This window comes from Heterodontus francisci, chromosome 6 (assembly GCF_036365525.1).
Source record: "Heterodontus francisci isolate sHetFra1 chromosome 6, sHetFra1.hap1, whole genome shotgun sequence".
In the NCBI taxonomy this organism is placed as follows: Eukaryota; Metazoa; Chordata; class Chondrichthyes; order Heterodontiformes; family Heterodontidae; genus Heterodontus; species Heterodontus francisci.
This window is the reverse complement of record NC_090376.1, coordinates 36,935,339-36,961,037: the sequence shown is the minus strand read 5'-3', so window position 1 is coordinate 36,961,037 and position 25,699 is coordinate 36,935,339. Positions and strand designations below refer to the sequence as shown.

General features: G+C 44.6%; 1 protein-coding gene across 6 annotated transcripts in view; it reads left to right on the top strand.

The window, feature by feature from the left end:
• Window positions 1–25,699, top strand: part of nbeaa (neurobeachin a) — a 988,762-nt gene that overhangs the window by 104,149 nt on the left and 858,914 nt on the right. For all 6 annotated transcript variants that reach the window (XM_068033481.1, XM_068033479.1, XM_068033480.1 and 3 more), the window contains exons 4-8: window positions 1,123–1,218; window positions 7,909–8,030; window positions 17,745–17,871; window positions 18,878–18,997; window positions 19,882–20,028. In XM_068033481.1, the coding sequence (XP_067889582.1) occupies window positions 1,123–1,218; window positions 7,909–8,030; window positions 17,745–17,871; window positions 18,878–18,997; window positions 19,882–20,028 (612 nt within the window). The remainder of the gene's footprint in view (window positions 1–1,122; window positions 1,219–7,908; window positions 8,031–17,744; window positions 17,872–18,877; window positions 18,998–19,881; window positions 20,029–25,699) is intronic.

Below are 25,699 nucleotides of genomic sequence, written 5' to 3'. Positions count from 1 at the left end.
ATGGTTGACCACAACATCCTGCTCCAATGCCTCTCTACTGTCGTCCAGCTGGGTGGGACTGCACTCGCCTGATTCCACTCTTATCTATCTAATTGTAGGCAGAGTATCACCTGCAATGGCTTCTCTTCCTGCTCTCACACAGCTACCTCTGGTGTTTTCCAAGGATCTATCCTTGGCCTCCTTTTATTTCTCATCTACATGCTGTCCCTTGGTGACATCACCTGAAAACATGACGTCTGTTTTGATGACCCACTGCTCGACCTCACCACCACCTGTTTCAGACATACATTACTGGATGAGCAGAAATTTTCTCCAGTTAAGTATTGGGAAGACTGAACCCGTTGTCTTCAGTCCCTTCTACAAATTTGGTTCCCTGGCTACCTACTCCATCCCTCTTCCTGGCAACTGTCTGAGACTGAACCAGACTGTTCACAACCTTGGTGTTATGTCTGACCACAAATCTATGCCATGATGAAGACTGCCTATTTCCACCTCCATAACATTGCCTGACTCTGCCTCAGCTCATCTGCTGCTGAAACCTTCATCCATGCCCTTGTTACCTCTAGACTTGATTATTCTAACACCCTGCTGGCCTGCCTCCTGCAATCTACGCTCCGGAAACTTGAAGTCATCCAAAATTCTGCCTGTGCCCTGACTCACATCAAGTCCTGTTCACCCATCACCCCTGTGCTGTGATCTACTTTAGCTCCTGGTCAAGTAACGCCTCGATTTTAAAATTCTCTTCCATGTTTTCAAATCCCTCCATGGCGCCTCCCCTCCCTATCTCTGTAATCTCCTTCAACGCCACAACCCCCTGAAATATCTGTGCTCCTCTAATTCTGGCTCTCGAGCATCGCTGATTTTAATTTGGTGCACCATAATGTTCCTGTGAAGCACCTTGGGGCATTGTATTTATATAGAGCCTTTAATGTAATAAAAGTTGCTGTTGTAGTGTGTCGTAGTTAATTTTGGACGTATGAATTGTTTGTGTTTGGATCTTCTAATGTGACCAATGTTTTGCTTAAATGTGTTAACTAACTTGTAACGGTAAAATTTTGCCACAGATGCATGATCAGTCATATATGTCTGGATCGAACGCTTTTAATCCAATCTTTTTCACAGCCAAGAAATGCCATTAAATTGCTGTCAATTCTGAATCAGATGCCACAAAGACAAGGCCCAGATACCTTCTTCAACTTTCCTGGACGGAGTGCAGCAGTAAGTTTATTATAGTTTGCATTGTTTTTAAGGACGGGAGAGAGATGGTAGAGATGGCTCCCCCTTTTCACCTCTTGACTGACTGAAGAAAGCATGTTTTAAAAAAAAGTGTTTTAGTGCCTGAGTGCTTTGTCAGGAACAGATAAATGACAGGTTTTCTTGTAAGTTTTAAAAGAAAGATAAATGTTTATTGTTCAACACCCGAATATACGCAACTTCACCCACTGTCACATTCATACAGGTACACACACCCTTGAAAAGACTGCGATTATAAAAGTAGCATGAGTTTAGGTCTTATGATTTCAAGAGTTCTCTGTTCCACCCTCTTTTCTCTGGGGTGAAGACGTGAAACAATGCAGGCCTGTAATCCTTTTTTTGTCCACTGGAGAAAAGCTCTGGAGGTGCAGGAGGACACATTTGCTGTTATTTTATGTTCGCAATAGCAGATTTTTCTTGTTATACTCTAGTTAAGGGTCAATGGCGAAACCCTGGTATGGTTCTTTAGCTGAGAGTTCAGGGCCAACTTGAGTTGCTGCCTACATGTGGCTTAAAGCTGGTGGTCTTAAGCAAGGTCTTTTCCCTTCGTTGACTTAGATTTTTTCCCCCATCTTGTATCCCCAGAATATCCCTTATTAAAACCGCTTATCAGAAACCTAGTATCTGTAATGTGACCAGAGCATCTCTTTCCATTGCCCTCTTAAATAGTTTCTGATGGTTAGGCCATTGTCAGACAATGGAGTCCGGGTATCACTCATCCACATACCATCTTGACAGAATAGAGCTGTCCGCACCCATTTTCTGGATTTCAAGTTTGGAGTCAAAGCGTCTGCAACTGTATTGCGAATGCAGTTGTTTTTTAATTTGTTGAAGAAAAGCAGCCATTGCCACAGGAAGGGTCGTTTGCATTTTTAATGACTTCAAGACTTGTCCAGACATAAAAATTAGCTTTGGCTTCTTGCAGTTCTATGTATATTGGCAGGAAAAGAAAACATCACCTGACATCGCAACTCCATTTTGCTTTACAGGCAAGTGTCTGTTTTGGGTTTATACTTCATAGGTTCATATTTATTGTTCATAAATTCATATTTATAGTTCATAAGTTCATATTACGTGAGCGTGACATGTTTAATCCTGTATTTATTATTTTGTATAAACATCTTTCAAAAATTATAATCCTGCTCTGTTTTGAAAACAGCTTCTCAATATCAGACATCCTTCAGCTTAAAAGAAACACTTTAGACAGCCTCTTGATTTCTTTTGTAAAAAAACTCTTTTAATATTGAATGCTAATCACGATAGATATCTATGCCGAAGGATACTTGGCTCAACCATGTAGAAAAATGTGATGTCTTCTCCCACCCCCCCATTATGATATCCAATTATCTTCTAAACGTTCTCCAAGATTTTTTCCTCTGCTATGCCGAACAGGAATCCATTGCAGGTATTATTGACTCAGCATGAAAATAACCACCTGCTATAGATCTTAAATTTTCCTTTAACCATGTCATACTTCCATGGTATGGCTTGCTCTGGGTTTACCTTTTCTATGCCTTTAATATTTTGTAGAAATGTATAATTTCCTCTCTGTCACCTCCTTTCAGGCCTATTTCAATCTTCTGACACCAGGTATGACCCCAATGATTCTTCTGCAGACTTCCTCTAGTGTGGGAATGTGCCCCTTGCGTTTAAGCTACAAAAACTGGACACAATACTCAAGATGCAGTGTAAATAGTTTCAGCTATATCCTCAGACTTATGTTCCACTGCTTTAATAATATAATGCAACATTCTATTTGTTTTCTGTTTTGAAATAACTGGTTGTTAAATATCAATTCTATTAACACTCTAAGAACATTTCCTTGGATCTTTTTCACCTTCACCCATTCGCAAGCATTCATGAAATATATATTTTGCCTTTTTTTCCTCCATTATTCAATACCTTACCTAAGTTTGTATTGAACTTTATCTGCCACTGTGCTGCTGACTTGCATTTTATTAAAAAATAGATGTTTGGTCTAAACTCAATGACGCAATTAATTTGTCAGAGCATATTAAAAAAAATGGTTACTCCTGCCCCCACCTCTAGACTTGACTATTTCAATGCTCCCCTGGCCAGCCTCTCATTTCCATCTAACATAAACTTGTGCTCATCCAAAACTGTGCTGCCTGTATCTTAACTCTCACCAAGTCTTGTTCACCACTGTGCTCACTGATCTACACTGGTTCCCTCCAGCCTGTTCTGCCTTTCAGGGAGATCATGGATGATCTGTTGGCCTAACTCCATATCCCTTAATACTTTTGGATGACAAAAATCTATCAATCACAGATTTGAAGTCAACAATTGACCTAGCATCAACTGCCATTTCAAGCAGAGAGTTTCAAACTTCTACCACCCTTTGTGTGTAGTAGTGCTTCCTAATTTCACTTCCTGAAAGGCCTGGCTCTAATTTTTAAGGCTATATCCCCTAATCCTAGACTTGCTAGCCAACAAAAATAGTTTCTATCTACCCCATCAGTTCCCCTTAATATTTTGAAAAATTCAAGCAAACCACCCCATAACCTTCTAAATTCCGTGGAATACAACCCTGGTTTGTGTAATTTCTTCATGTAATTCAACCATTGGACTCCAAGTATCATTTTGCAAGCTTCTGAATTAGATACATGACTTACTCAAATTAAGTAAACATAATGCAATTAAACAGATGTTATGTCTAAGCAGAAATCTTTTAGAAACATGCATTTTCATCATCTAAGTTTCGTCAAGAACTTGGTGGTTGCCAGTAAAAGTATTGGGCCAGAATTTGCTGTAACAAGGCATCTAACCACGTCTGCATTTAGACTTGCCCCTGCACACTTTACTCTAAATATTTTTGTCCACAAAGTTGCTGAAAGTGCGAGCTGGTAACAGCGCAGTAAGGAAACAGAGTAACTGGCAGCTGAGTGAACAGGGCAACCAACAGGATTATTTCCTTAAATAATAAGATTTATGCATTGTGGAATAAACGGCATGGACTGAAGGAGGGCTAATTAAAGGGAATGATTTCAATATCAAATCAGGTACAGAAAGAGAAATAAAGGGGAAAGAAAGATTGGATTAAGGGAGAGAGAGAGTAAAGATTTAAAGAAAAAGTAAGAAGAAATAAATTTAAAATTATATTTTTAAAATCTCCCCAGAAAATTCAAAACCTGGTGGAATGAGACTCCACATTTATAATAGTTATTTTTTGATGCCAAAGTAGATGATTAACCTTCATTAATACTTATGTTGTGAAAGCTTATTTCAACATTCTGTGTCCCAGTTTTTTTTTTAATTCACTCATGGGATGTGGGCATCGCTGGCTAGGCCAGCATTTGTTGCCCATCCCTAATTGCCCTTGAGAAGGTGGTGGTGAGCTGCCTTCTTGAACTGCTGCAGTCCATGGTACACCCATGGGTACACCCACAGTGCTGTTAGGAGGGAGTTCCAGGATTTTGACCCAGTGACAGTGAAGGAACGGCGTTATAGCTCCAAGTCAGGATGGTGTGTGACTTGGAGGGGAACTTGCAAGTGGTGGTGTTCCCATGCATTTGCTGCCCTTGTCCTTCTAGTTGGTAGAGGTCACCGATTTGGAAGGTGCTGTCGAAGGAGCCTTGGTGCATTGCTGCAGTGCATCTTGTAGATGGTACACACTGCTGCCACTGTGCATCGGTGGTGGAGGGAGTGAATGTTTATGGATGGGGTGCCAATCAAGCAGGCTGATTTGTCCTGGATGGTGTCGAGCTTCTTGAGTGTTGGAGCTGCACCCATCCAGGCAAGTGGAGGGTATTCCATCACACTCCTGACTTGTGCCTTGTAGATGGTGGACAGGCTTTGGGGAGTCAGGAGGTGAGTTACTTGCTGCAGGATTCCTAGCCTCTGATATAAAAGCAAAATACCTAGGATGCTGGAAATCTGAAATAAAAACAAGAAATGCTGGAACCACTCAGCAGGTCTGGCAGCATCTGTGGAAAGAGAAGCAGAGTTAACGTTTCGGGTCAGTGACCCTTCTTCGGAACTGGATTCAGCGATGGTAATACCATTGAATGTCAAGGGGAGATGGTTAGATTCTCTCTTGTTGGAGATGGTCATTGCCCGGCACTTGTGTGGTGCTAATGTTACTTGCCACTTATCAGCCCAAGCCTGGATATTGTCCAGGTTTTGCTGCATTTCTACATGGACTGCTTCAGTATCTGAGGAGTCGTTTTTGGTGCTGAACATTGTGCAACCAGCGAACATCCCCACTTCTGACCTTATTATTGAAGGAAGGTCATTGATGAAGCAGCTGAAGATGGTTGGGCCTAGGACACTACCCTGAGGAACTCCTGCAGTGATGTCCTGGAGCTGAGATGATTGACCTCCAACAACCACAACCATCCTCCTTTGCGCTAGGTATGACTCCAAGCAGCTGAGAGTTTTCCCCCTGATTCCCATTGACTTCAGTTTTTCTAGGGCTCCTTGATGCCATACTCGGTCAAATGCTGCCTTAATGTCAAGGGCTGTCACTTCCACCTCACCTCTTGATTTCAGTTCTTTTGTGCATGTTTGAACTAAGGCTGTAACGAGGTCAGGAGCTGAGTGGCCCTGGTGGAACCAGCAAAAACAGCAGGTTCCTGAAAAATAGTAAGGCTCAGGGTGAAATACCATTTTCACAAAGCTAACGGCAGAGTGGCGCAACTTGGACAATAACGTTTGGATAGTCACATTTCACTGCACACTGTTCCTTACCTGAAATTGTTGTACCATTTACCCATAAATAATGGCAAATGCCATTAGCCTTGCCATTATCTTGATAGCAAATTCTGGCCCATTATCTATTGTTGGGTTCAGTACAATCCAAAGAAAAACAAACTAGTGGACATAATCGAATATCTTTCTCCACACCAAAATATACTTTCTCCAACATGACCATATGTATAGCATTTCTACATTGCATATTGAGCAGAACAGTAAAAGTTGTCAGTCTAAAAACTCAGTAAACAATATCAGTAATGCAGCTTCATACACCATTTCTCTTACTATGGAATTCTTTGCTCATCACAGAAAAGTTGAAATGCAAATTGAACTACCATTGATGAACTTCAGTTGTTAGAGAAATTTCATATCTACATACACATACATATATATTGAATTAAGAATTAAAGGTGGATAGCAACATATTATGTTATTCCCGTTCCATAGGTAGATGGCACAGTGCTGGGTATTCTTTTAATAAAATACATGTAAGATTACATACTCGAGCAATCAGCTATCCATAAACATTGATCTTAAAAGTATCATCCATCTTCACCTTTATCAAGACAACTGCATCTTACCCTGATACTTTTTTTATTTCCAAAATATACTTTATTCATAAAAATCTGTTTAAAAAAAATCATAACAAAACAGTTCCAAAAAGCACCAAGTCAAACAATGCAAAGAGTGCAAAGGAGATCAGTTTCCTTCAATACAGGAGTAAGTTGCCTCACAATCCTTCCATTTCATTTTACATGCCATGTACATTTTACAGCAAACAAATATTTTCTGGCTACAGTTCGAGGGGGTTTTCCAAGGATCCAGCCCCTCAGTTCACCTTGGTGGGGGGGACCTTACACAGTGGTCTTTCCCCATTGAGCCTTTGCCGTGGCTGCCCCTAGCTTTAGTGCGTCCCTCAGCACGTAGTCCTGGACCTTGGAATGTGCCAGTCTGCAACTTTCGGTCGTGGACAACTCTTTGTGCTGGACGACCAGCAAGTTTCGGGCAGACCAAAGGGCATCTTTCACTGAATTGATCGTCCTCCAGCAGCAGTTGATGTTTATCTCGGTGTGTGTTCCTGGGAACAGCCCATGGAGCACAGACTCCTATGTTACAGACCTGCTTGGGATGAACCTCAACAAAAATCACTGCATCTCTTTCCACACCTGCTTTGCAAAGACACATTCCAGAAAGAGGTGAGCAACCGTCTCTCACTTTGATACTTCAAACATTCTTTAGAGAATTGCTGTTCCATTATATGATATGAAATTGCATTGCAAATCTGTGACTTGCATGCTGTCTCTCACCTTAAGGGGAAAAATGCTGCAATTTTTAGATTTTTCAGAGCAAAGTCGATACCATGTCCAGACATGCCAGCTTTGAAAAAGTGGTTTAGCGTGTACCAAATGGAAAGTTCGGTATCAGCCCCTTGCCCTGGTCCAGCTGTGTCACACAGTGGCATTTGCATAGACACCTTTGTAGCTGTTTTGCCACTGAAACAAGGTTGGAGTGTGCCTCAAACCCTGGGAACGTCACTGAGTCACATTGTGCCATAACGAAGGCTCAACCTAAGCATTACCTGATTATCCCATGAATCTGTTCAGAATGTGCACTAATACACACTCCTCAAAGAGGCCTACCTCTTTGACCAAGCTTTTGGACATCTGTCCTGATATCCTTTCTGTGGCTCGCTGTCAAAATCCTTTACTCTGAATGCTCTAAAGTGCCTTGTGAAATTCTGCTACATTGAAGGTGCTATATAAATGCAAGTTATTGTTAAAAATATTGCTGATCCAGGTTCTGTCAAGAACACAGCTAGCCATCATACTGTATGTGCACTTGCAGCAGACTACATCACAGTGGCAGCATGTAATGAATATATTCATAGGCTTCAGTAAAGCTACTCTGACTCTGAAATCTGTTACCTTTTTCTTTTTCCAGGCCATCGCTTTGCCTCCTATTGCTAAGTGGCCTTACCAAAATGGTTTTACTTTAAATACTTGGTTTCGCATGGATCCACTAAATAATATAAATGTGGACAAAGACAAGCCATATCTCTACTGGTATGTACTCGCAATTTACTTCTGCATAGTAACTGTGTGAATAGGTATTTTGTAAGAATGCATTTGATAAATTTATGCATATGATTTGAGCAGTAAGTATCTTGCGGGTATCCAGAATGCAAGTGGCAATATTGCAAATGAAAATACAATTTTTTTTAAGTAGTGGAAATCGCACTTTATATGGAATTGATTTGTATATGCTCCATATTTCTTTGTGTTTGATTTAGCATTTTTCGATTCTGTGATAATTGCAATATTTAATATCCATTTCTTGTCTTTTACTCCAGACCTCCTTTATTTTATTTTTATTTAGAGATAGAGCACTGAAACAGGCCCTTTCGGCCCACCGAGTCTGTGCCGACCAACAACCACCCATTTATACGAACCCTACAGTAATCCCATATTCCCTACCACCTACCTACACTAGGGGCAATTTACAACAGCCAATTTACCCATCACCTGCAAGTCTTTGGCTGTGGGAGGAAACTGGAGTACCCGGCGAAAACCCACGCGGTCACGGGGAGAACTTGAAAGCTCCGCACAGGCAGTACCCAGAATTGAACCCGGGTCCCTGGAGCTGTGAGGCTGCGGTGCTAGCCACTGTGTCGCCCCCACTGTTCTGAAGAAGGGTCACTGACCTGAAACGTTAACTCTACTTCTCTCTCCACAGGGCGGCGCAGTGGTTAGCACCGCAGCCTCACAGCTCCAGCGACCTGGGTTCAATTCTGGGTACTGCCTGTGTGGAGTTTGCAAGTTCTCCCTGTGTCTGCGTGGGTTTCCTCTGGGTGCTCCGGTTTCCTCCCACATGCCAAAAGACTTGCAGGTTGATAGGTAAATTGGCCATTATAAATTGCCCCCAGTATAGGTAGGTGGTAGGGAAATATAGGGACAGGTGGGGATGTGGTAGGAATATGGAATTAGTGTAGGATTAGTATAAATGGGTGGTTGATGGTCGGCACCGACTCGGTGGGCCGAAGGGCCTGTTTCAGTGCTGTATCTCTAACTAACTAACTAAGATGCTGCCAGACCTGCTGAGTATTTCCAGCATTTCTTGTTTTTATTTCAGATTTCCAGCATCCGCAGTATTTTGCTTTTATTTTAGTTAGCTGTTGCCCGGTAATTGTTTTCAATTAAGGAAACGGTAACTTTTATAGTAGGTTTAATAAAGTGAATTAAATTATATGCATTGTACTTCACTTTCCCAAAACTGGGCCCTGGGCCCTAACAATATTCCGGCAATAGTACTGGAGTCCTGTGCTCCAGAACTTGCTGCGCCCCTAGCCAAGCTGTTCCAGTACAGCTACAACACTGGCATCTACACTGCAATGTGGAAAATTGCCCAGGTATATCCTGCACACAAAAAGCAGGACAAGTCCAACTCGGCCAATTACCGCCCCATCAGCCTACTCTCAATCATCAGTAAAGTGATGGAAGGTGTCATCAACAGTGCCATCAAGCAGCACTTGCTTAGCAATAACCTGTTCAGTGACGCTCAGTTTGCGTTCTGCCAGGGCCACTCAGCTCCTGACCTCATTACAGCCTTGGTTCAAACATGGACAAAAGAGCTGAACTCAAGAGGTGTGGTGAGAGTGACTGCCCTTGACATCAAGACAGCATTTGACTGAGTATGGCATCAAGGAGCCCCAGCAAAACCGAGGTCAATGGGAATCAGGGGGAAAACCCTCTGCTGGCTGTAGTCATACCTAGTGCAAAGGAAGATGGTTGTGGTTATTGGAGGTCAATCACCTGAGCTCCAGGACATCACTGCAGGAGTTCCTCAGGGTGGTGTCCTAGGTCCAACCATCTTCAGCTGCTTCATCAATGACCTTCCTTCAATCATAAAGTCAGAAGTGGGGATGTTCGCTGAAGATTGCACAATGTTCGCTGATGATTGCACAATGTTCAGCACCATTCGTGACTCCTCAGATACTGAAGCAGTCCGTGTAGAAATGCAACAAGACCTGGACAATATCCAGGCTTTGGCTGATAAGTGGCAAGTAGCATTCGCGCCACACAAGTGCCAGGCAATGGCCATCTCCAACAAGAGAGAATCTAACCATCTCCCCTTGACATTCAACGGCATTAGCATTGCTGAATCCCCCACTATCAACAGCCTAGGGGCTACCATTGACCAGAAACTGAACTGGAGTAGCCATATAAATACCGTGGCTACAAGAGCAGGTCAGAGGCTGGGAATCCTGAGGCGAGTAACTCACCATCTGACTCCCCAAAGCCTGTCCACCATCTACAAGGCACAAGTCAGGAGTGTGATGAAATACTCTCCACTTGCTTGGATGGGTGCAGCTCCAACAACACTCAAGAAGCTCACCGCCATCCAGGACAAATCAGCCCGCTTGATTGGCACCCCAACTACAAACATTCACTCCCTCCACCACCGACGCACAGTGGCAGCAGTGTGTACCATCTACAAGATGCACTGCAGCAATGCTCCAAGACTCCTTCGACAGCATCTTCCAAACCCGCGACCTCTACCAACTAGAAGGACAAGGGCAGCAAATACATGGGAACACCACCACCTGCAAGTTCCCCTCCAAGTCGCACACCATCCTGACTTGGAACTATATCGCCGTTCCTTCACTGTCGCTGAGTCAAAATCCTGGAACTCCCTTCCTAACTGCACTGTGGGTCTACCTACCCCAAATGGACTGCAGCAGTTCAAGAAGGCAGCTCACCACCACCTTCTCAAGGGCAATTAGGGGTGGGCAATAAATGCTGGCTTGGCCAGCGACGCCCACATCCCATGAATGAATAAAAAAAAATTGTAGCATACACTCAAAAATAACAGTAGTTAACGTGTTTTTAAAAATGAGCTGCTAAAAAATAAATAAATAAATAAGTCCTTGTAGGTTACGGTCCTGATGGATGAGGTATTCTAATGTGGAAATAGTCAAAGGCCACTTGAAGTCTTCATATGGATTTGATGCAGTAGTCTGTTCTTAATAGACGTTCAAACTCTTAGGCTGCAGTTGGCATCAGCAGTTCCTTCGGCAATACTAACGGTTTCTTGTAAAAAGAAGGCTTTTCTTCTTTAGGCAATTAACTTGGCCTGCAGCTCCTTTTAGAACTTCTGTTGAGAGGAAAAAAAATGACTGCTTTCTTCTGTTCAGTAGCACACCTTGTTGGAGAGTCTGTCAAAACTAACTGGTTCAGACCGGTCCCTGCCAGTTCCACACACAGTCAAATTGAAACACCATACCATGTGATCTCTCCCTCTCCTGCTGTCACCTCGGGTACCAAGTGCAGCTGCTGACACACTGTGCCTTAGAGATCCCAGGACAGACTTTCCCTTAAAGGTGCACTGTTTTTAACAGTCTTAAAGGCACACACTGTTTTAATCCGAGAAAAAAAAAAGATTCAAGTCTGTTACACTGTTCTCTCCTCTTTAGGTCAGTCCTGTAAAGGAGTATGTCCTGTTTTCCTTCATAAGCTGTCTCCTTTTTATTTTCCCTTTTATTTCCAGATGGAACTACTGTTTTTATCTACCATTTTTTAAAATTTCTGATTTGCAGTTTTTCTATTTTCTCTGTATGAAGTCAAATTTTAGCCAAAAACTAAGAGCATTCTGTGTTAATTCTGGCATGGCCATTCCCCCCAATTTTTTCTTCTCTTGAAGATAGTAATTCAAGCTGATCTAGAGTTTTCACAGGCGCATTCAGGTCTTACAATACCTCACATGAGCCTAAGCAACAAATATTAGTAAACCTTTTAACCATGGGGTCATCACATGGCTGATCTGTGTTCTCGCCTACACACGATTCAACAATGACTGCTGTGTTCTGGTGCTCACTAGTAGGAATATGGTTGATCTTATTTCCTCCCATTCCTAAATTAAGGATACTGAGGTCAGTTGTAGGCCCACTATTACTGGCCTGACTAAAATCAGATATCTGAACAAAATACAATGAAGTTGGGAACTTTCTGATCTGCATAGCTCAATAGTGTACCAGACAGAGTATTTAAATTTTGAGATATCAGAAGACTTGGTCTGGATTTTGCAGTCAGCGGCAAACAAATGCCTCTAGCCGCTCTTTACAGTTGTCCACAGATTTTCTGTGGGTTTTTGCACTGTGACCTGTGGTGATAAGTCCATTTCAGTCCAGTGCCCTCTACAGAAGTTCTGCGACCTGTGTGAACAGGGCAAGCAATGGTATGTCTCCCTAACTAATCAGATTGAGGCATCCTTACTAAGCCACATTGAGGCTAAACCAGGAAGTGTAAGTTAGAATATTTAATTCAATGCCAAACGATGTATAGAAAGTGAAATAAAGCGAAGGAAAGAAACATTGATTAAGACAGAGACAAAATAGACAGAAGTACAATTTAAAAAAAAAAGTGAATCTCCACCAAGAATTAAAATCTGGATGAATGAGATTTCACGCTTTTAAAAAGTAAATTTTCAGTGCCAAAGAGGTTGTTTGACGATATTTAATACTTACAATGCCATTTAAAAAAAAAAATCATTTACATTTGAATGGACAAGCTCTTAACTTTTTTGGGTGTTTCGAGAATATCTAGTAGATCAGTGCTGGAAACTTACATGTGACATGTATTTCAATACCAAGTCTCAAGTTGAGATACTGATACAGTGCAGCTTCTGAAGGAACCTTCAGCAACTTCTTGATCTCCATGTTTAGTTGCACTTGTACGAACATCAGAAATTTATGTCTGATTTGCTTCATAATAACGGTGAGCGTGATAGCCTGACCATTAACTCTTACTGCAAATTGCAGGCCTTTAACGGGATGATTTTCAAATGTTGTACTGTCTGAGCGTTGTAATTTTAATCTATTATTTAGAATAGATGTAAGGGGTGATCTATTTTGTTCCTTTGTCCCAGATAATTGTGCTATGAGCAAGGATAGAGCTGGATTGAACAAATTCAGATAGGGACTTTTGGGAAAGATGGGCTTGGAGCTGGGAGGTGATGATACATTTGACTACTTAATAGAGGAAAGTGATTATAGAGGTATGGAATTTAGGCAGGATGGGTGGGTCTTTTTGAGAAGAGCGAGGTGATGAAAGGGAAAGGGCAGTGCCTGAGCCAAGAACCCTTTACAGCAGGGTTGTCCAACTTTTTTGCGTGGGGGGCCATGTGACAACAATTATCTTACATAAGGGGCCGGTGAGAAATTTTGGAAGGGTAAAGGCATTAACAAGTTACCTTACTATTAATCAAGACAGCAACAAATGTGCATTTTTGGTGAAGAAGCTTTAAATGAGCAGATTAATTTATTGGCTTACTTTCTCATCACTATGTTGGACACTGATTTAGTGAGATACCTGGCAGTTGTTTGCTTGCACAAGTAGTCAGTGTTTGCCTGCACACGTGTAGGGATGCGGAGTATTCTGGATAGATGTCCATCTGTCAAGAGTGATCTTGATCACTCTCTCTGCCCCTCTCCTCGGTCCACCCCGTTCACTCTGTCCGCTGTGTCTGTCTCTCTGCCCCTCCTCGCATTGTTCCCCTCTCTGACTCTGTACGCCCTCTCACTCTGTCCCCCACCCCCTCGCTCTCTGTCCCCCACCCCCTCGCTCTCTGTCCCCCACCCCCTCGCTCTCTCTGTCCCCCACCCCCTCGCTCTCTCTGTCCCCCACCCCCTCGCTCTCTCTGTTCCCCCACCCCCTCGCTCTCTCTGTTCCCCCACCCCCTCGCTCTCTCTCTGTTCCCCCACCCCCTCGCTCTCTCTCTGTTCCCCCACCCCCTCGCTCTCTCTCTGTTCCCCCACCCCCTCGCTCTCTCTCTGTTCCCCCGCCCCCTCGCTCTCTCTCTGTTCCCCCGCCCCCTCGCTCTCTCTCTGTTCCCCCGCCCCCTCGCTCTCTCTCTGTTCCCCCGCCCCCTCGCTCTCTCTCTGTTCCCCCGCCCCCTCGCTCTCTCTCTGTTCCCCCGCCCCCTCGCTCTCTCTCTGTTCCCCCGCCCCCTCGCTCTCTCTCTGTTCCCCCGCCCCCTCGCTCTCTCTCTGTTCCCCCGCCCCCTCGCTCTCTCTCTGTTCCCCCGCCCCCTCGCTCTCTCTCTGTTCCCCCGCCCCCTCGCTCTCTCTCTGTTCCCCCGCCCCCTCGCTCTCTCTCTGTTCCCCCGCCCCCTCGCTCTCTCTCTGTTCCCCCGCCCCCTCGCTCTCTCTCTGTTCCCCCGCCCCCTCGCTCTCTCTCTGTTCCCCCGCCCCCTCGCTCTCTCTCTGTTCCCCCGCCCCCTCGCTCTCTCTCTGTTCCCCCGCCCCCTCGCTCTCTCTCTGTTCCCCCGCCCCCTCGCTCTCTCTCTGTTCCCCCGCCCCCTCGCTCTCTCTCTGTTCCCCCGCCCCCTCGCTCTCTCTCTGTTCCCCCGCCCCCTCGCTCTCTCTCTGTTCCCCCGCCCCCTCGCTCTCTCTCTGTTCCCCCGCCCCCTCGCTCTCTCTCTGTTCCCCCGCCCCCTCGCTCTCTCTCTGTTCCCCCGCCCCCTCGCTCTCTCTCTGTTCCCCCGCCCCCTCGCTCTCTCTCTGTTCCCCCGCCCCCTCGCTCTCTCTCTGTTTCCCCGCCCCCTCGCTCTCTCTCTGTTCCCCCGCCCCCTCGCTCTCTCTCTGTTCCCCCGCCCCCTCGCTCTCTCTCTGTTCCCCCGCCCCCTCGCTCTCTCTCTGTTCCCCCGCCCCCTCGCTCTCTCTCTGTTCCCCCGCCCCCTCGCTCTCTCTCTGTTCCCCCGCCCCCTCGCTCTCTCTCTGTTCCCCCGCCCCCTCGCTCTCTCTCTGTTCCCCCGCCCCCTCGCTCTCTCTCTGTTCCCCCGCCCCCTCGCTCTCTCTCTGTTCCCCGCCCCCTCGCTCTCTCTCTGTTCCCCCGCCCCCTCGCTCTCTCTCTGTTCCCCCGCCCCCTCGCTCTCTCTCTGTTCCCCCGCCCCCTCGCTCTCTCTCTGTTCCCCCGCCCCCTCGCTCTCTCTCTGTTCCCCCGCCCCCTCGCTCTCTCTCTGTTCCCCCGCCCCCTCGCTCTCTCTCTGTTCCCCCGCCCCCTCGCTCTCTCTCTGTTCCCCCGCCCCCTCGCTCTCTCTCTGTTCCCCCGCCCCCTCGCTCTCTCTCTGTTCCCCCGCCCCCTCGCTCTCTCTCTGTTCCCCCGCCCCCTCGCTCTCTCTCTGTTCCCCCGCCCCCTCGCTCTCTCTCTGTTCCCCCGCCCCCTCGCTCCCTCTCTGGTTCCCCCGCCCCCTCGCTCTTTCTCTGTTCCCCCGCCCCCCCGCCCCCTCTCTGGTTCCCCCGCCCCCTCTCTGGTTCCCCCGCCCCCGCCCCCTCTCTGGTTCCCCCGCCCCCGCCCCCTCTCTGGTTCCCCCGCCCCCGCCCCCTCTCTGGTTCCCCCGCCCCCGCGCCCTCTCTGGTTCCCCCGCCCCCGCGCCCTCTCTGGTTCCCCCGCGCCCTCTCTGGTTCCCCCGCGCCCTCTCGCTTCCCCCGCCCCCGCGCCCTCTCGCCCCCCCCCCCCGCCCCCGCGCGCTCTCTCGCCCCCCCCGCCCCCGCGCGCTCTCTCGCCCCCCCCCCGCCCCCGCGCGCTCTCTCGCCCCCCCCGCCCCCGCGCGCTCTCTCGCCCCCCGCGCGCTCTCTCGCCCCCCCGCCCCCGCGCCCTCTCTCGCCCCCCCCGCCCCCGCGCCCTCTCTCGCCCCCCCCCCCGCCCCCGCGCCCTCTCTCGCCCCCCCCGCCCCCGCGCCCTCTCTCGCCCCCCCCCGCCCCCGCGCCCTCTCTCGCCTCCCCCCCCCCCCCCCCCCGCGCCCTCTCTCGCCTCCCCCCCCCCCCCCCCCCCCCCCCGCGCCCTCTCTGGTTCCCCCCCCCCCCCCCCCCGCGCCCTCTCTGGTTCCCCCCCCCCCGCGCCCTCTCTGGTTCCCCCCCCCCCCCCCCCCCCCCCCCCCCCGCGCCCTCTCTGGTTCCCCCCCCCCCCCCCCCCCCCCGCGCCCTCTCTGGTTCCCCCCCCCCCCCCTCGCCCTCTCTGGTTCTCCCCCCCACCCCCCGTGCCCTCTCTCCCCCCCCCCCCCCCCCCCCGCGCGCGCTCTCTCTCTCTCTCTCTCTCTCTCTCTCTCTGTCCCCCCTCCATCCTCTGACAGTTGCCACGAGTAGGTGCGCTCAGCCCAGCAGTTTCGTGGTTGGTCAGTTTATTTTAATAACGTCATGCTGGCAGTTTCACAGCTGGGAGCTGGAACAGCAGTTTCCCAACTTCGGACAGATTCGGGGTTTGAAAAAAGGTTTGGAAGCTGCCAGAAATCCCTGAATCTGTCTGAAGTTGTGAAACTGACTTGTGATTTTTTAAAAAAGCCGGCCTGAAAGAAAATGACCATTGTAAATTTCTCCTTTCTGAAATACATCCGCAGGCTGGACAGAAACCTTTGCGAGCTGGATCCTGGCCCGCGGACCGCATGTTGGACAACTCTGCTTTACAGTGTTGACAGGTGTTGGAGTTGGGAGAAGTGGTTGAATAGTGAGGGGATCAAGGAAACAGGAGTTGGGTTTTATGAAAGAGATGAACTTTGAGAGGATAGGGGAAGATGGAAGCGATTTGATGTGTTATGAAGTTTTCTAAAGTTTCTATAGCAATTTGCCATGGTGTTTCATTAAATTTGCTTAATTCACACTATTGGATAATTTGATTTTCTTTTCATCAGCAACAGCTTTTAATTAACAGGAGTAGGCTATATTTTCTTTATGGTTCTATCTAAAATGTAAAGTGATATTCTGTGAAAGGTATTTATATGGGCTTTGATGACTGCCAGTGAAATATAGAATGTCAGTTAAATCAAAGGGCATTTCTTTGTAACAAAGGTGAAGATTGTGGCCAAATTTTAATTGCTGTTTCATTTACCTAAAGTTTGAAGTGGTTCATTCCTTGCTTCAAAATGTTTTTTTTTGTCATATTACTGTTTGACTATAAACAAAGATATGAGTTGTGTTGAACTGTACACCGATGAGGTTTGGTTTTCAACTTGCTGCCTGGGTGTAAAATTGGCATTGAAGATCAATTACCCAATGTAGAAACTGCCTGTTTTTCCTGTCCACTGATATTAGCTGATCTGCAATGCCAGTTCTTTGTCTGAATGTCATATTGGAAATCTACCCACTGCTTTCTGTGGTATTATTTGCTATTGAAGAAAGAGTTATGTACTGTAGTGTAAGCTTAATTGAATCATTTTAAATATTATAACATTGGGGGTAATTATTAGCCTCTGAGACATGAGGACATAGTATAAAAAAGTTAGAGTTTTGTATTGGAGGAGAAAATGTCCAAATACAGGGTCTGCTGTTCAACTATTGAGAGAATCGAATGAAATAGTAACCAAGGGTTTTAGTGTTGTCAAAATTCTGTGACTAAATTGCAGTCGTTTTTTTTGGTATAGAGGCTCCCTCTTTTAATGATTTTTCTCTCTTGGAATTCAACATGATGTATCATCCCTGATTGGGTGGGAAGACCATTGGTCTCAACCAATGCTGGTCAGAAACTAGGATACATGCAAAAACAATGTAGGGTGTTGTCTTTCCTTCCCTTATCTAATTTGAAACTAGTGGTTTCTGCTCGGCATCTTTTCATGATGCAGAGATGAAATTGGGAAACCAGTGTATGTAGAATGATTTTTCCTTACTAGTTATAAAGTTGAGGAATATTCATTTAATGCTTTTGTGAAGTGTACCGAATGAGCCACAATTTATCTGCAATGGACCTGTGTATTTTTTTGAAGAGATACAGTTGTGCCATTTTAATTTGCAGCTTTCGAACGAGCAAAGGAGTTGGCTATTCGGCACATTTTGTTGGAAACTGTTTGATTGTAACATCATTGAAATCAAAAGGAAAAGGTTTCCAGCATTGTGTGAAGTATGATTTTCAGCCCAGAAAGGTAAATACATGATATAACTAACATTAATAGACTGAAGAATACATGTTGTGGAAGATAAATATGTGTGTATCGAAAAGTATGTTTTTTTCTCTGTCAATGCAGTAGGTCAGGTTTTGTATTTCATTGTCTTTCCTGAGTTATATTAAAAGTTAAAACTTATATGGTGAAAGTTGTTGAACATAATTTAAAAAAATCTGAGTTTAAAATATTATATACTTTTATAGTGAGACTGTTGTGCTTCAAATATTTCTAATATAAATTTACCCTGTTGTATTCTATTACTTGGTGTAATAGAATACACCAATAAGCTGTGTGGGTGTCAGCCTTCAGTATTCGCACTCTTGTGTCTGGGTCAGTAAGTTGTGAGTTCAAGTCTCATTCTTGTGATTGAGCACATAATCTGGGCAGACACTTCAGTATAGTACTGAAGGAATGCTGCACTGTAAAAGAAGGATCTGAAAAATCCCACGGCACTATTCAAAGAAGGACAAGGGAGTTCTCCCCAGTGTCTTAACCAATATTTATCCCTCAACCAAGGTCACTAAAACAGATTAAATAGTCATTATCTTATTGCTTTTGTGGAACATTGCAGTGTGCAAATTGGCTGCCATGTTTTCTACACGACAAAAGTACTTAATTGTCTGTAAAGCCTGAGGCAAGGCACTGTATGAGTACGAGTTCTCTATTTTTCAGAGTTGAAAGTAGTGCAGGATTATATTTCTGTACTATGCAACAGCTGAGTTCAAGTTGAAATGCTGTCAAATAGAATAAATATTCAAAGCTGAATGCCAAAAGAATGGTTATCTGTAAAGCATATAAAGTAACATCAAATGATGGGCATAATTCTACTTATGCTTGTAATTGATGAGATGATTGCTTATTTACAACAACTGATTGCTTTACTTGATGCACATTGAAATGAATAGACTGTATCATGTCTAGCATTGGGCAATTGTCAGATTTCATTGATATCGATGACAAATAATTTGCATATATTATTTTGCAGTGGTATATGATCAGCATTGTGCATATATACAATCGCTGGAGAAATAGTGAGATTCGTTGTTATGTCAATGGTCAGCTGGTTTCTTATGGAGATATGGCTTGGCATGTCAACACTAATGATGTAAGTTCAATGTAGCCTTAAGGGAAAAATAAAAAGGTGAGTTGAATGAGCAAGCACCTGGACAGGTCGTAATTAGAGGATGAGCGATCAAGATGTACCAGGCTTCTTCTTATATTCATCATATTGCCACTTGTTAGTGTTTTCCGAGGGAAAAGTATAATACTAAATCGGAGGCCCAAAAAAACCTCTTTTTACTTTTTTAACATAGTGGGGTACAATGTTACGGAAGATAAATTGAGCATAGACTATTTGTAGTTGTTTAATATTTTGACTGAATTCTTATCTTTGTAGCTTAGTGCTATTGGTTGTGTAGAGGTTGCTAATGTTGAATCAAGCCTCAGAGAGGATGCAACAGAGATGGGGCAGTTCAATTACCTGCAGCAACTAGGGAAGCTGAAATTATTCTCATGCCTATCTATCCAGTGAAAGGGGTTTTGGTAGAATAAATGAGAAAATATTTCCACTGGCAGGAGGGTCAGTAACCAGAGCACCCAGATTTAAGATGATTGGCAAAAGAACCAGAGGGGAGATGATCTGGAATGCACTGTCTGAAAGAGTGGTGGAAGCAGATTCATTAGTAACTTCCAGAAGGGAATTGGATATCTACTTGAAAAGGAGAAATTTACAGCACTATGGGTAAAGAGCAGGGGAGTGGGACTAATTGGATAACTCTTTCAATGAGCCAATGAACTCATGATGGGCTGAATGGCCTCCTTCTGTGCTGTCTGGTTCTATGATTTTAGGCTGCAGTTTCTTGGTTTTTCTGGAAAAAGTTTGTTCATGATCTGTTTTGTTTAACTGATTTTAAATCAAATCGTATAAAATATATGCTTGGCTCATAATGCACGAACATTTATTATTGTGTTACTTGTTTTTTTGTGTAGAGTTTTGACAAATGCTTCCTAGGCTCATCGGAAACTGCAGATGCAAATAGAGTATTCTGTGGCCAGCTTGGAGCAGTCTATGTGTTTACCGAAGCGCTTAACCCAGCACAAATATTTGCAATACATCAGTTAGGACCTGGATACAAGGTATGTCTGTATGGTCTACCTAGAATGAGAGATGTTTTACTGCATAATATTTATGTGTGTGCATGCAGTGTATTTACTGAAATTTGAAATTTAGCAATAATGATGCTAAAGGTACAAGCTCACAAGATAGATACAGTTGAGCAAAGCTATTTGTCCCATCTTAGTTCATCTGCTGAGAATCAAAAACTTAAACTCCCTCCATCGTGTTATTTAACTGTTATTTGAAGAGTTTAAGGTTTGTGCTTTCATTACCTTACCCAGAAGACCAGTGTACGTCCACCGTATGAAGAGATGCATGAAGAAATTCTTCCTGACATCTCTCCTAAACTTTCAATGCACCAGGATTAATCCAGGCCTTTGGTTCTTTTCTCTTGGCATACCCTAACATAGCACTCTGGGTAGACTGTATCCACTGCATTTTAACATCTTGCATTCTTCTATCAAAGTCCCTCTCAATCATCTCTTTTTTTCAATAACAGAGAGCTCCAGTTTCTCCAGTCTTTATTGATAACTTAATCATTTGAATTTTTGACCTCACCTGGAATTTCCTGACTAGTTGCAACATATCAACGGCATGCACTATTTTTCCAGTGTAGAAGTGCGTAAATGAGTTATGTCATTATTTATGCTGCGGCATAACTTACTGGAACTTTTGAGCTGCTTTGCCGGAATCCTTATTGATATCGGGAAAAGTTAATTACCATAACTCTGACCACCATTGCAATCAATGGTGATTGCAAATTTCCTGGATTTACACCTGTACACGTCGCAGTTGCTTGGAATTAAAAATAATGGCATTCGTGACCTGATAATGATGTGATTTATGGCCTTCACATGACCCCCAAGCTGAGAAGACAGCAAAGGGATCATCAAAGGACCTCATCCCTGCAGTCTAGATATTTTTCTCAGGTTTTCTTTGCTGTTTCTTTCAGTTTTGCTGGTCTTGCCAGATTTGCCTTCTCTGAGTGACTCAATGCAATACCTTTCGGCCCCACCCCTCTCTGTGTTAAGAAGGTAAAAGGATTACTGTTACGACCAGGTGAGAAAGGTATCTAGGGGTCTTTCTCAGCCTTCACCTGGTCTTATTGTAACAGGTGTCAGGCAAACCCCCCACCTGCCAAGACTGAGGCACACGTTATTTCGCCACATGAACATTAAAACTTAAAATTGCAAAACCCTGACTGGAAGGACATTTGTACAGTACTAGCAGTGTTGGAACAATGGGGACCCAGTTGCTTCCCCAATACACAGAAGAAATGGTCAGACCAGTTTTAGACATATGACTAACTGGCTGTTGCAGAGAATTTGAACTTCCAACAAAGGATTTGAACTCAGACAAAGCCGTGCACTCATGGAGTGAAGATCTCTCCTGGAACTGAAGCAAGAATTACCTCCTCTCCTGTCTGCCCTCATCTCGCTCTCACCAGCTTCGGAAGCCATTGAAGATACATAAACTGAAAGAGAGAAAAAGTCTCCTGCATGCCCAGGGTTTAAAAGGAACACTGGGCCCCAACGAAACGCAAGACCATACCTTCATTCAAGGACTACAGCGAGCTCGAAGCACAGTAACGAGATTGCCTCAAACTGTTCCACTTACCTTTTCTTCTCTTTTCTGTCCCTATTTGCACGTGTGTTTCGCATGTGCTGCTAGCGTGTTCTTTTCTTTTGGGCCTCCTTACCTCGAGAGACAATGGATATGCGCCTGGAGGTGGTCAGTGGTTTGTGAAGCAGCGCCTGGAGTGGCTATAAAGGCCAATTCTAGAGTGACAGGCTCTTCCACTGGTGCTGCAGAGAAATTTGTTTGTCGGGGCTGTTGCACAGTTGGCTCTCCCCTTGCGCCTCTGTCTTTTTTCCTGCCAACTACTAAGTCTCTTTGACTCGCCACAATTTAGCCCTGTCTTTATGGCTGCCCGCCAGCTCTGGCGAATGCTGGCAACTGACTCCCACGACTTGTGATCAATGTCACACGATTTCATGTCGCGTTTGCAGACGTCTTTATAGCGGAGACATGGACGGCCGATGGGTCTGATACCAGTGGCGAGCTCGCTGTACAATGTGTCTTTGGGGATCCTGCCATCTTCCATGCGGCTCACATGGCCAAGCCATCTCAAGCGCCGCTGACTCAGTAGTGTGTATAAGCTGGGGGTGTTGGCCGCTTCAAGGACTTCTGTGTTGGAGATATAGTCCTGCCACCTGATGCCAAGTATTCTCCGAAGGCAGCGAAGATGGAATGAATTGAGACGTCGCTCTTGGCTGGCATACGTTGTCCAGGCCTCGCTGCCGTAGAGCAAGGTACTGAGGACACAGGCCTGATACACTCGGACTTTTGTGTTCCGTGTCAGTGTACGCATCATATATCCGCAGGTGTTAATTGTATTAGAGTTTAAGTTTAAGGTTTAATAAATGTCATCTTTCTTCTTTAAAACAAAGAAAGCCTGTTTGTGCTCATTTCTTTGCCTTATAATTGGAAAGTTGTGAACAAGGATTCACCAAGGGGGAGCTCAAAACACAGTGTGTTCAAAATTAAACCCTGTTACAGTAAGACCAGGTGAAGATAGTAACAGACCCCTAGACACCTTTCTCACCTGGTCGTAACACAGGGTTTAATTTTTTTAAACACACTGTGTTTTGAGCTCCCCTTGGTGAATCCTTGTTCACCACTTTCCAATTATAAGGCAAAGAAATGAGCACAACCAGGTTTTCTCAGGTTTAAAGAAGAAAAGAGAAATTTATTAAAACTTAAACTTTAGACTCTAATTTGGTCAATGCATACAAATACACGCTGCGCCCCATGCTAGCATGCCTACCAATACACGCCGTGCCTCACGCTAGCATACATACGCGATATGCACATGCAAATAGAGACAGAAAAGAGAAGAGAAATAAAGTAGAGAGGTTTGAGGCAATATCAGAAGAATTTCTTGTTACTGTGCTTCGAGCTCACTGTAGTCTTTTTGTAGGTAGTCTTGCTTTTCGTTGGGTCCCAGTATTATTCTTAAGCCTTGTTCACTGTAGGAGACTTTTCTCCCTTGGGACTCATGTATCTTCAATTGGTCTTCAATTCCGTGAGAAAGAGATGGTAGCAGACAGGAGAGAGGTCTTTTCAGTTCAGGAGCAAACATCTTTGAGTTTTTACTCTGTGGCAAGTTCAAATTCAAAAAAACCTCCCAACAGCCAGTCAGGCATGTGACTAAACTGGTCTGACCACGTCTGTTTGTGTACTCAGCCATTTTAGCAGTTAACCTGGAATGTTAGCCTCTGCACCTTCAACATCTGGTAATCAAAAGTCCATTGTGGATTAAATTGGAGCAGGGAGTGGCCCCTTTGTCCTTTCCAGGTACTGTCTGTTACTATGCAAATGCCTTTGCAGTCAAGGTTTTTTTTTTGAAGCAAGTTCTTTCTTTACTCCAGTAACAGTTTAAAAGTTAATGTTCCTGTGGTGAAATATGAGTGCCTCATTCTTGGCAGGTGGGGGTCTTCATGACAATTACAATAGTCTTATCAACTGGCTTTTCCCCTGTTCTTAATGATCATGGATGACCTGGAAGAGGAGCATAGGAAGGAGGTACCATGGCAGCTACCTACATAAAGTTGTTATAATGTAGTTACATCCTCCCCTCTGCGAAGGAATTTTTTTTTATCTCTCAGTAATTTTTTGTTTGGTCAAGTATCTTTATCTTTGCCCTTTTTATTTTTCTATTTTTAAACTGAATCTAATTATATTTGTAGTCACTGCTTTTAAGTTGCCGACTTGTTCTGTCTCATTACCCACAACTAGGTCAAGTACATCTTCCTTCCTTGCTGGAGTAAGAGCATAATGACTGAGAAAATAGTGCTGAACACATTGTAGAAAACATTTTATCTCAGGTTTTTCATATTGCAATGTATCTTGGATAATTACAATTTACAATTCTAACTCTTTGTCTCCATTTTTTTATGAAGCTGTGGTATTCATAGATATATTTTATGAAATTATAATACTCTTAGTTACACATATAAATTGTGAAGTTGTACATTTGATTTATGACTAGGTATCTACCCATATTTTAAGAAGCCTTTGTGTGATTAAAGGTATATTTACATTGATGTTTTGAGGTTATTGTATATTTAGTTATTTAATCACATACTGCATATCCTAAATGCATGGTTCCTTTGAGAAAAGTGTATCGCCATAACAGTCTGCTAGTACTCTGACTCATGCAATTCAAGGGGCTGAAGCAGATTTTTGGTCCTGGATTGTGGAGTTAGTTAGATTTGAGGACAACCAAGTAAATCCTGAATGCTGGGGCTGCTCATGGCTGACATGCTTCTTTGAGGGAGGTTTCCAAAAGTGGACTCCAATTCCAGGTGGAGGCCAGGCATCACATACTCCGATTGTCAAGAAAATATTCACCTGCTTCAGTGGCATTTTTATTGTGGTTAGGACTGCCCTCCGCCATGGAGAGAGCACATATTTTCTTACTGCTAGTAGAGAGATTCATGCTAGCCTGCTTGTTGTTTGGGTGGGGGGACTTTTCTAACCAGTAGGTAGTTATGGAATGATAAGACTAGTCATCTTCCTGATGATTTCTCACACTGATGTCCAGAATGGATGTGGGAGCATGACCAGAATATGTGTAGGCAGGTGCTCTTTTGGCTACTCAACAATTGCCTGGTATGGATGGTAAAATTTGTGGAGAATGTGTGGGGTGCAATGTATGATCCTGAATTAGATTTCCTGCATTTTGCTGTAGTGCTGATTAGGTTCTGACTTGATACCTTTTGCTTTGCCTTGGTTTGGCATAGGTCATATTCCGAGGTAACTTCCAGTCTTTCTGTTCTATTACAGAGGTGAAAATGGTGCAGAGGGCGGTCATACATCCGCAAGAGGCTGTTGGAAGTAGAGGAAATGTTTTAAGGGTGTTAGTTTGCCTAAAGTCTACACAGTATTGCATGGTTATGGAGCTATTGTTTCATCTAGAGATAGCATTGTTGGCCATGCTGACGAGGTGAAATTTGCCATCTGGTTTGTGGAAGAAATGGCCTAATTTGGTAATCCATTTCTCTTGCATGCAACTGAGTTAAGTCTTCAGGAGCTCCCCATTGTGCCATATTGGAAAAGAGCTGATAGAGACACCTGACTCTGGATTGAGAGAATTACAGTGTCAACAATGTGCTTCTCTGGCTTTCACATAGAACCATAGAATGATACAACCATTCGGCCCGTTATACCTGTGCTCTTTGGTAAAGCTATCTAATTTGTCCCACTCGCGTGCACTTTCCCCTTGGCCCTGTACATTTTTTCCCTTCAAGTATTTAACCAATTCTCTTTTGAATGTTACTTTTGAATGTTGTTCTACCATCCTTTCAGGCAATGCATTCTAGATCATCATAAATTGCTGTGTTTAAAAAAAAAAGTTTCCTCATGGCTCCTCTGCTTTTGCCAGTTACATTAAATCTGTATCCTCTGCATACTGGCCCTTCTGCCACCGGAAACCGTTTCTCCTTAGTTACTCTATCAAAACTGTTGATGATTTTGAACACCTCTATCAAATCTCCTCTTAACCTCCTCTGCTCTAAGGAGAACAACCTGAGCTTCTCCAGTCCCTCCACAGAATTGAAGTTCTTCATTCCTGGCAGCATTATAGTAAATCTCTTCTCCACCTTCTCTAAGGCTTTGGCATTTTTCCTA